Raw genomic sequence first — 11584 nt, forward strand, 5'->3', positions numbered from 1 at the left:
AAATCTTTAAAAAAAAAAGAGTATGAGAACTGTGCATTTTTCTTTCTCCTTGGAGTTTTAGACCCTTATTATTTTCTGTAAACTGGCTCCTGTGTATTATTTTGTTGCTTCTGTTCATTCATTTATTCAGAAGATTTTTTTGAGTGCCTCTGTGCCACATTTCCAGGTCTGGATGATTTCTGTGTGTGCATCCTTCTAAAAATACAAAAGTACACAAATGGATAAGTTTGTGTTTAAGGTGCACCTACCAGGAACGCCTCAGTTACAAGTGGAAATTGATCCCTTTTTAGCACGTGCAGACAGAGACCATTTTAGTTGAGACCTCAGAAATATAATTTAGCAATCAGAACCAATCAGCATTTGACATAATTTCGTACACAATGATTTCAAGGAATTAGTGATGCTGAAACTAAAGTAACAGGTGATGGATCTTTGCATGTTTTGGTAAAGGTTTATTTTGCTGTTGGCCAGGGTGGCTTCACCTCTTTTGAACCCTCTACTTATAAATGTGGTTAAGGTAGGCATCTGAAAACATAATGACTTTATTCCTGTTGGTTGTGACAGTTTGGCATTTACATATGGCATTGCATAATAAAATGACATATTTGGATGGCACATATCCTTGGAGTGGTTCTGGGGGTTTTCATAAAACCCATCCCTTTTTATAGGTTGGACTTCCAAAGAACTGCACTTTGTTAATTTTTTTGCCATTGACTTGGCAGTGTAACTTTGGGCTGTACATTATTTCCCAACACCGGAAATAAAAGTAAGTTTAGTTTTGTCTTTGTGAGTGGATTTATTCAGTGCTAGTATTTGTAACTAATATTTTCAAAGACTTGGCATATTTAATTTTAACAATCCAGATGGTTCTTGAAAGGTAGATTTGGCTTAGTCCATTAATATTTGCTGGGGGAACAAAGGGTAAACCAAAGTGTACTTGGCAAAATCAAATGGAAGCAAAGCATATATTGAATATGATTAGGGTCTGTTTCCCCCACAGAAGAGTTTTATTTAAAATACACCATGACCAAAAGCTTAATTATCAAAATAAAACAAGAGGAATCAAGAGTTACAGGCTTCTGATACTGTGTTTCAGCCCCAGTTCCCTTCACACAGTTATCAGCATGTGTAATTTCCATGCATAATAGCACGAGTTATTGTTGTCATTTGTTAAAGGGAAATTAACAGATAGTAAGTACAAACAAACCCAAATAAGTACTGAATAGAGAGGTGACAAAGAAGAAAAGACCTCTTTAATGTTAATTATAACTGGTAGGAAGTCTAGACAAATTATATTATCTGTTTTCTATATGATTTGAAAGGACATTTAGTTAGTAACTCTGTCAGAGATAGAGTTAGGTGTTTGCTTTAGAAACAGGTGAGGTGACAATTTAGCATCTCCTTGGTTGGCAGCTCGCGAGTGAGTCATGAAGTTGTAGTAAATTGATGGAATCAAGTTTCCAAAACACCTGAAGAGAGGTTGAGCTTTTCGAAGGGTATATTTTAAAAATTAAAGTATAATTTTAACTTATAGGTTGTATCCCAGTAATTAAAAATTTATTGTCTCAAAACATGGAGGTTGTTGCCTGTCTGCTTGCTTTTTAAAACTTTTGTTTAGAGTTGAATGAATTACAACTGGGATTGGCATCGTTAACTGATACCTATTCTGAAATGTGTAAATCCTGAGACAGCAACTTTAAGGTAGCAAAGCCAAATGAACGATCAAGGAGTTGTCCAGTCCTGCGTGTGTCATACATGGTTTGCTTGAATTCTACTGCTTCCTTTATTAATATGCCTAAATGGGTACCTCCAGAAACAACTAGTCTTGCTGTTAGTATTTATAGGCTGCACTGAAAATTTAATTTTAACAACCTGCTGCGGTCAGCACCACTACCTTCCTCTGTATCCCCCATGCCTAGGACAGGCTAAACCGAAGTGTCTGGTTTCCTTAATTTTGAGGGGCCATTGATTGTGAACTGCACTCTTGACTTAACAGTGTTTTTGAAGGAAACAAATACATTATTAAATGTATATATCAATTGTAAACACATCTGAGTTTCTGAAATATCAAAATGTGAAATAAAATCTTGTCCTTAAGGCAGGAAAATATAGTTATAGGCCCTACGAATTGGAACAGAGAGTTGCCTGTGACTCAGAACCACTAATTCCTTGTTCTAGTTTGTGTTCTGCTGTGGTAGTAGTAGTTTGTTTCAGGTAGGATCCACACGACTCCAACCCTTGTCCGTCTCGTTTGGCATTTTTAGTTGGTACCATACAACTTGGTTCTTAAAGTCAAACCTTAATGAATTGCTTTTAGTCTTTGTGTGTGTGAACCTTTCTTATTTAGGTTGTCATTTCCTGAAAGTCTGTACCTGGGGCCTCTTTGGCTACTCCACACAATATTTAATGTAATTCCGGGCATATATTAAAGGTTTCATAAGGAGTCCTTGAGATCCTCTATCTGAAAAGTTTAAATTTTAAAATGGCTCAGCATATCGATTGAAGACAGGAATGAAATTCACTGTGCATGTATTGACTAGGTGAATTTTACAATCTTTAAGGGTAGTATATTTTCTTTTAGTCAAAAAGTTCTACAGTCTACTTTCTCTGGCTGTGAAAGCCATAAATGGAGCTGAAAGAACTGATTTTTGGGGCTCTCTCTTGAGTCTGGTTGTAGTTTCTTCCAAGAAGAGCCTATTCTGAGGACTGAGGCACACAGCACAGCAATGAGTGGGGACATCCTGCAGATTTGGATTAAAGCCATGGGGCAATGTTAATAAGTGGCAGATGAAGGTTCCCAATGTAATTAAGCAGCATTTGTATATATACTGCTCTTACCTGGGGAGAAAAGACCAACAAGTTGCTCAATCGAGAAACAGAGAACAGGGTTAAACATGTCATTGATTCTTTTCTTAATCACATCACACATAGCTCTCTCTGGCTCTCATTCTTTTGCATGTGTTATTCTCTCTGCCTAAGTGGTCTTGCCTCCTTTCTCCACCTACCAAACTTCTACTCACTCTTCAAGACCAGCTCAAAAGTTCTGCTTCTCCAGATACTCCCAAGACACAAAGACAGTCATGTCCCTATTTGCAGCTGCCTGCTTGGGAACACCATGTAACCGGGAATGCACCTTGTACCCCCAGCACCTCAGCCTACTTTGCTTCACCTTATTGTGCCTAATACATGCAGCACTAAACCCACAGACCCTGATGCCTTCATAAGAATGCCTGAGCTTTGGGGCGCCTGGGTGGCTCAGTCGGCTAGGCATCTGACTCTTGGTGTCAGCTCAGGTCATGATCTCGGTCGTGGGATCAAGCCCCGAGTTGGGCTCCACACTCAGCCAAGAACACCTGAGCTTTGCTCCACCCCATTTGTGCAGTTTTGTATCCCTTTTTGAACAGATATGTTTTATAGCAAACATGATACTGATTTAAGATAATAGGCATATTGTTATCACATCTCTGTGAGAAAATTCAAACAAGAGCAGGAGGAGAGGGTAACTGAAGAAGGAAAGTGAGAAGAGAGTCTAAAGGCCAGAGAAGTGGGCAATGACTATTTCAGAAGTGGAACAAGAGTGGTTGGTTGAAATTGTCCTTGGAAACATTGCAGCCGGTTTTATGCCTCCAGATTATGTGTGTAGAAGAATCTGTCTTAATTTCAAATAATTGCTTACTTTAAGTGTTTCTTGTATGCCGAGTATGGCTCTAAGCGTGCTAAATATATTGCATCATTACAACCTGTAAAATACTGTTGTTGGGCCTATTTTACAGAGAAGGAAGCTGAGCACAGCAATTAAAAAAGTCACTAGCTAGTAGTCATTCAGCTACTGGGAAAGTCATTCATTTCTACGTGGTATACTCTTTTTTTAAGATTTATGTATTTATTTTAGAGCGTGCACACAAGCAGGGGGGAGGGGCAAAGGGAGAGGGAGAAGCAGGCTCCCCGCTGAGCAGGGAGCCCGACATGGGCCTCGATCCCAGGACCCCGGGATCATGACCTGAGCTGAAGGCAGACGCTTCACCGACTGAGCCACCCAGGCGCCCTACGTGGTATACTCTTGACTTTGATAATGGTCTTTATTAATGACTGAAAACCCATCCGTGTGTAATCATATAAGCTTTTATTGGGAGGTTTTACTGTATGCATGCCAGGGGGTATATATTAAAAAGGGAAGAATATCTCATGTGATCTTTTATTTTTTTAAAAAACTTGATGAGTTTCCCAACTGTTAAGGTTGGGGCATAGATCAAAGTGACATGTCAGAGAAGAATGATAAGGAGCTATTTCAGAATCTCTAAGGAAGTTTGAACGAAATGAGTCCATCTTGAAAGGGTTTTTGTTTTGCCTTTTTTTTTTTTTAAAGATTTATTTATTTATTTGAGAGAGAGAGAGAGAGAGAAGCAGATTAGCAGATTACCCGCTCAGTGCAGAGCCTGAGACAGGGCTTGATCTCACCACCTTGTGATCATGACCTGAGCCAAAACCAAGAGTCGAACACCTAACCGACTGAGCCACCCAGGTGCCCCTGAAAGGGTTTTTTATTTGTATTTGTTTGATGGTGGTAATAAGACTGAAGTGTTCTCTTTCTTCTCTAAAGGGCTGGTTGATTTGTGAGGAGCCAACGTGTCGCAATCGAACTCGGCGCCTTCCCCTTCAGTTCTCCCGAAATGGGCCTGTTTGCCAAGTCTGCATGAAAGCTACACTTCGGCCAGAGGTAATAGTCACATGATGCCAAAGAACTGTGTAGAAGGGGGCAGGGGTGTGTATTTTCCCATCCCTTAGCTCTGAGAGGTAGATATTTGGTAATTGCCCTCTGGAAACACCCTACTACCACACATGTGTATTTTTAAAAAATTCAGACTTCAAAAAGATAAATGCTTCGTTTTTTCACATCATGAACAATACTACACTTATATCTAAAAGACAAACTGACTAGTTGTCACAGGAATTACTCTGATTTCTTTGGTTGCCACTTCATAATTACACGGAAGAAACTGCTTTTGTAGAAACTTGTCCTTGGACTAGGTCAGAACCCCTCTTGTAAGGGCCACAAAACCTCCCAAACCTGTGCCCTAAAGGGTTTATTGTATTTGTATGGGATTCCATTGTTTATAAGGGACAGCATATCCACTTTTTCTCTACCTTAGCACATACACCTGAGGGAGGAGGCCAACTATCATTAGTGACTTCCAACTAGGGAGCACACTGTCTGGACACACCTTCCTGGTAATTAAAATGCTTTCCTTCTGTTGTACCCTTGGAGCATCATCAACCCAAGTAGCATTCCCCAAACTCTGGGGAGAGAAATGTTTGAAGGTCTTCCTTGCAAAGAGGGTTTTGTGATCAGGTACATCCAGCAAACTCTGGGCTAGCCAGAGTTAAACAAGCTTATTGCAGATTGTCTGAGAACCTCTAAAATGATAATATGCAATCAACCTCACCAATACAGGCCTGTAATGTGCCTTGCTTTCCAAATTTGTCTGGCCCGAGGATTTATAAGGATTTTGGTGAGAAGAAGGTAGGAATAAGGAACCTGTTATTTACTTTTTTTTTTTTTTTTTTTTTTAAATGCAGAGGCAGGGTTCTGTAATCGGGTCTTGACTTCAGGTCTTTTCACTGAAAAGGGTTGATACACAGGCTAGTTTTAGGAAAATATTTTAAAGTTCTAATGGCTTCTTATTTTAAGATAGTCATTTCACAAATATTAGCAAGGAGTCAGGAACTACAAATGGCTACTACCATCGTATATTCCCTTGTTCTTTTGCATAGCCATATGTATTTTTTTAAAGATTTTATTTATTTATTTACTTACTTATTTGAGAGAGAGAGCCACTGAGAGCACAAGCACGGGGGAGGGGCAGAGGGAGGTGAAGCCGACTCCCCGCTGAGCAGGGAGCCATGTGCGGGACTTGATCCCAGGACCCCCGGATCATGACCCAAGCCAAAGGCAGACGCTTAACTGACTGAGTCACCCAGGTGCCCCGCCATATATATTTTTCACATGGTTTCAGTTATGATGAAAATATGCTTCTGTATCGTGTTTATCTTTTGTCAAGCATCTGTCTATGTTGTTACATCATTTTCAGTACGAAAACCAAATTTAACCGTTTTCTCTTGTTGGACATTTTAGGCTACTTTTACTATCTCTTTATTAGAAAATTGTAATGAATATTCTCCTGCTTACATTATTTTTTGTTATTTGAAATATTTCTTGATAATAAAGTCTTATCGACAATACATATCAAAATTCCTAAATACAATATGGTCTGATTCATATTGCCACATTGCTTTCTTAATGGGTTATCCCAACTTAAACTGTAGCTGGTACTTGATGCATGTACCGGATTACCACTGTCTTTGCAGCATTTGGACATTATCAATTATTTTTAACTAATTTAGTAAGGATAAAATGTTCCTTGCCTTATTTTGTATATCTTTGATAATTAATAAAGTATATAGTTTTTTTTAACAAAAACATGAAACAGGTAGTGGGAATTAGGTATTGTACTAAGTTGGACTCATCCCAGCACTTGGATTAGCAGGTGTAGGAAGAGAACAAAAGTATATATATTTAGGGTGACTCATCACTCCACTTGTAGACTCTAGGGGAATCACCTGGCTTCATGAACCGATGCTGCCTTTGAGACTGCTTAAACATCTAGCTCATCAAGTCAAGTTCAGTGAAAATTGACTTACTTCTTAGAAAGTCAGTGAGTTTTATGATGATTCCATTGTTCGTGAGAGAAAATAAAAGGAGAGTGGATAGCTAGTAGATTGGTAGCCCGCCAGTAAATGTTGATGATGTTATTGGTAGTGGTTTTTTTTTTTTTTTAAAGATTTTATTTATTTATTTGAGACAGAGAGAATGAGAGACAGAGAGCATGAGAGGGAGGAGGGTCAGAGGGAGAAGCAGACTCCCTGCCGAGCAGGGAGCCCGATGCGGGACTCGATCCCGGGACTCCAGGATCATGACCTGAGCCGAAGGCAGTCGCTTAACCACCTGAGCCACTCAGGCGCCCTTGGTAGTGGTTTAATACATCAGGTCACCATTTATCATTTAGTATCTTTTTTTTTAATGAGTGAGCCAGCACAGGCATTTTGCAGTACTTTTTCCCCTTCATATCCTTGTCCTCAAAATGGTGACATTTTGGCAGGCATTTACCAAGGTTATCAGCTACTCTTGACAGGAAGGAGCTTTCATAGTGTAGGGTCATATTGCTTGGGTCGTATTGCTGCTCAGAACATGACCCTTTGGGATAACTGGAGGTTCAGAGCATCCTGGTTGGTGATACTGCCTGTAGCTGTTCCTCACAGGGACCTTGACAGTGGGTCTGAGCCCACTCTTCTGCAGTCCATTTGGAGTTGCTAGTGATGAGTTGGGCATTGCTTGCTTCTGCGTATGAGGTTCCTGGGCTTTCCTAGTAAGAGGAAAAAGCTGCATCTTTCAGAGACCATTCCAAAGAAGCTCCAGAATCAGTGGTAGAAGGGACAGGATCATTGTAATTACCATAGGGTTTTCTCAAGTGTCTGTTTTTCAGGATTATGCTTACCTGACCCTTAAGTTGTAGGGTGCTGTGCCTGAATCATACATTACTTTCATTTGATAATTATTTATTGAACACCTACTACATCCTAGGCACTGTGGAGCTGGGGGCACACCAACAAACAGGACATTTTCTTATTTATAAAGGTAGTTTCATATTATGTAGATTATATAAAATTGATATCTGTGGGCAAAAATAGGCATTTGCAATTATCTGTTTGGACAGAAGCACCAGACTTTCCCAATGCTTGCCTAGTGGGGGCTTTAAATACTTTGTTCCAGTCTGATGGTAAAGCACTTGCCTCTTACCATGCCAGTCTCATCCCTACGTAATAAATCTCTCATTTAGTCCTGGGTTGCATTTGGCTTGAGTACTTTCCAGGATTGACTTGGGGTATAAAAGCTGGCTCTTCTTCTGACTTATGTTGCCAGAGTCATAAGAAAGCTGGGACAGTTTTGTTCCCAGGGTTTTAGATGTGTCTCTCTTCTCAGATACCTTTAGAAAAAAAAAAATCAGTAAAGTTTTTTTATGTTCACAGGAATTTAACAGTATTCAAATTGCTGATTCTCTGATTGTTCTCTGTTACATGGGAAGTGCACATAAATTCAGGAATTCAAGCTTCAATATATGCATGAGTTCCTAAATAAATAGAACCCTTTTTCACACTGTAGGTAGACACAGGACTTTCCCAAGTTAGAGAATACATATTTTACTGTCTCTTTATTTCAAGGATGTGGTTTTGACTCCTTACGGTGACCAAAATCTGTCTGGCTGTGAGGTGAACCCACAGGGGATTCTGTATTATGTCATTCACCAAAACTAAACAGTTATTTTGTTTAGTTTGCACTATAAAACTAAGATTTCAAACTAAATTAAACTTTTTCTCACTATCATTTCTGTTCTTGATACGGAGGTGAGAAAGCATCTACATGTGACCCCCTGGGTTGTGGCAGAAATCACTGAGGAAGTTTCACAGCCCCTGGAGTAGAGTGCTGTGATGGATCCCTTCTTCATTCAGTTGTTTATTCAGCTAAATTTCTTGAAGGCCACTTTTAAGGAAAGTAGTAGAATGACTTCTAGTTCTACTTTGGAATACCCTTAGTCTTTCTCACATTATCCTCAGTTGTAAAATTGTGAAAATCCCTTATAATGGAATGTGTGTACCATACAGGACTTTGGCCTTCAAAGGAGAAGAAGGGGTAATACTGAACTTGTGGTCATTGTATGTTACAATTTCAAAATGGTTGCAGCTGAACAAAGTATTGATTTGATAAGTAGGTTAGGGACAGTGAGAATATTGCCAGGCTACCTGAGACAGTGTCTTGTTTCTGCATAAGATGAAAGCATGAAAATAACTGTGATCTCTTAGGGCAATAATTATGAGTCGTGCAAGAAGAGAACCTTAGAACTGTGATAGAAAGTCTTAAACATCTGTACCTAATCACTGGTTACCATCTAGGAGACAGTGGATTTTTCCCATGAAGGGTCTTTTGGACTTGCCCATTGTGATTTTGATGTGCCTGTTTGTTGATGCAGAGTTCGTTAAATTCTACAGACAGCTTTTTTTAACCATGAAGCAGATGCTCGCTTTCTTTTTCAATAGACTTTTTAATTTTTTTTTAATCAAGGTGAAATTCACATAACAAAATCAACCATTTTAAAGTGAATAATGAAGTGGCACTTAGTACATTCACAAATGTTGTAAGACCACCACTTCTGTCTAGTTCCAAAATGTTTTCAACACCCCAGAAGAAAACCCTGTACTCTTTAAGCAGTTGTACCCCATTCTTCCCCTTCTCCCAGTCCCTGGGAACCACTGATCTGCTTTACGTCTCTATGGATTTACCTATTCTGGATATTTCATATACAAGGAATCATATAATATGTGACCTTTTGTGTCTGGCTTCTTTGACCTAGCATATTTCTGAGGTTCATCCGTGTTATAACCTGTTTCAGTACTTCATTCTTTTTTATGACCAAGTAATAGTCTATTGAATAGATACACCACAATCTGTTTGTCCATTCATCCATCCATGGACATTTAGGTTGCTTCTTTCAATATACTTTAAGGTTTATTTTATTTTCATTAGCTAGACAGATCTTACATTTGGCCTAAATATGTGTTACGTGGCTCACTTGTTGGTCCTCGTTCAGCTGAATGCTACTGCACAAAGCTAGGCTGATCCCTTCCTCTGTCCTGCATTCAGTAAGCACTTGGTCAGCACCAGCTCTGCCTGCTTTGACAACTTTTTAGATACTTAAAGGTAGCTATCTTCCTGAGCCTTCTCCTCCTTGGCCCAATTTTCCTAGGTCTTCAACCATTTCTCTAGTGCTCTGCTTTTAGAATAATCATCCCAGTCTAGAGTTTGTGTCCCAGTAAGGTGAGGAGCCTAAAACAGCATGCAGCCCTTCAAGTGCTCTTGCTAGCACTAGTCTGGAGCAGAATAAACCTACCGCTGCTAACTTTTCTAGGTAGTAAATTTCTATGAAGTCTATTTAGGGTTGCATTAACTTTCCTAGTATCCATATTCACAGTGTTGACTCATTTTGAACATTCCATCTACTAAGATACGTAATGTTTTCGCACATGCAACTGCTAAGCCATGCCTTACTAGGTTTTCTTTTTTTTTTTAAGATTTTATTTATTTATTTGAGAGAGAGAGCATGAGAGGGGGGAGGGGCAGAGGGAGAAGCAGACTCCCCACTAAACAGGGATCCCGACGCGGAACTCGATCCCGGGACTCCAGAATCATGACCTGAGCCGAAGGCAGTCGCTCAACCAACTGAGCCATTTAGGCACCCTTTACCAGGTTTTCTGAGATTCATGTGTTTTTTTTAGATCTATCTATAAGACTCCATTAATAGTGTGTTAGTTTCCTAAGTCTGCTGTAACAAAGTACCACAAGCTAGGTGGCCTAAAACAAGAGAAAGGTATTGTTTGACAGTTCTGGAAGCTAAGTAGAAGTTGGAAGTCCAGGGGACAGCAGGGCTTTCTCCTCCTGAAAACTGTAGGGAAGAATCATTCCTTGCTTCCTGTAGCTTCTAGTAATCTTTGGTGTTCGTTGGCCTATAGGCACATCACCGCAGTCTCTGCTTACATAGTCACGTGGCCATCTTGTCCCTCTGTAGCTCTGTCTCTCTTCTCCTTCCTATAACAATACCAGTCATATTGGATTGGGGCCTACGGTAATCCAGTATGACCTCACCTTCATTTGGTTTTCTCTGCCAAGACCCTATTTCCAAATAGGACTTCAGTATATCTTTTTAGGGACACAGTTCCATCCATACGATAGGAATTGTACTGAGCTTAGGGAAATGGAAACCAAAAGTAACAGTAGCTTAACCAGAATAAACATTTAATTCACTAAGAAACTTTCATTTTTTCTCACATGACATAAATCCAGGGGTGGGCTGTCCAAGATGGCGGTGGTGGCTCCCTAGTGTCATCAGGTGTGCAGGTGCCTCCTGCCCTTCTGTATCGTCAGCAGTGCCAGGCTTTTACTCTCAATCTGCACATGTTCCTTCAGGCCATCACAAGCTACAAGACAGAGAAAAGGTTGAAGGGTCAAAAAGATGCACCTCCCACCCAAGTCAGTTCTTTGAGCGGCCTTTCCAGAAGTCTCACCCAGCATTCATGCTTACATTTTGTGAGCCAGAAATTAGTCACATGGAGATAATAGCTTATTTTGTTACCAAAGAAAAAGAGTAGACTGGATATTGGGAGCCAACTAGCAGTCTCTGTGACCAAGACCTTCCATTGAACTCTGTGAAATGTTGTCTTGTTATGCCCAGCCCGTCACTGTCCCATTGTGGGTCTTTGGATCCTGATTCTGATGTGCACCCAGCCTTTTGGCTTCTACAAATCTGATGCTGTGATTAGCCTTCCCTCTTTTATCTTCTCCAAAATATTGACTAAAATGTTGATGTGCATTTATGCACATACCAGTGGATAGATGCCTTTGTCCAGGTGGACGCTGCTCCATTTTAATCAGCACCCTTTGTGTAGCATTGTTCTACCAGTTGCTAATTATCGTGGC

The 11584-nt window shown here is 40.0% G+C and overlaps 1 protein-coding gene across 3 annotated transcripts in view; it reads left to right on the forward strand.

The window, feature by feature from the left end:
- Window positions 1-11584, forward strand: part of POLA1 (DNA polymerase alpha 1, catalytic subunit) — a 296400-nt gene that overhangs the window by 187963 nt on the left and 96853 nt on the right. For all 3 annotated transcript variants that reach the window (XM_045876010.3, XM_045876011.3, XM_045876012.3), the window contains exon 35: window positions 4601-4717. In XM_045876010.3, the coding sequence (XP_045731966.1) occupies window positions 4601-4717 (117 nt within the window). The remainder of the gene's footprint in view (window positions 1-4600; window positions 4718-11584) is intronic.

Source organism: Mirounga angustirostris, unplaced genomic scaffold (assembly GCF_029215605.1).
Source record: "Mirounga angustirostris isolate CCGP_5_RB_7025 unplaced genomic scaffold, mMirAng1.0.hap1 SCAF_11, whole genome shotgun sequence".
In the NCBI taxonomy this organism is placed as follows: Eukaryota; Metazoa; Chordata; class Mammalia; order Carnivora; family Phocidae; genus Mirounga; species Mirounga angustirostris.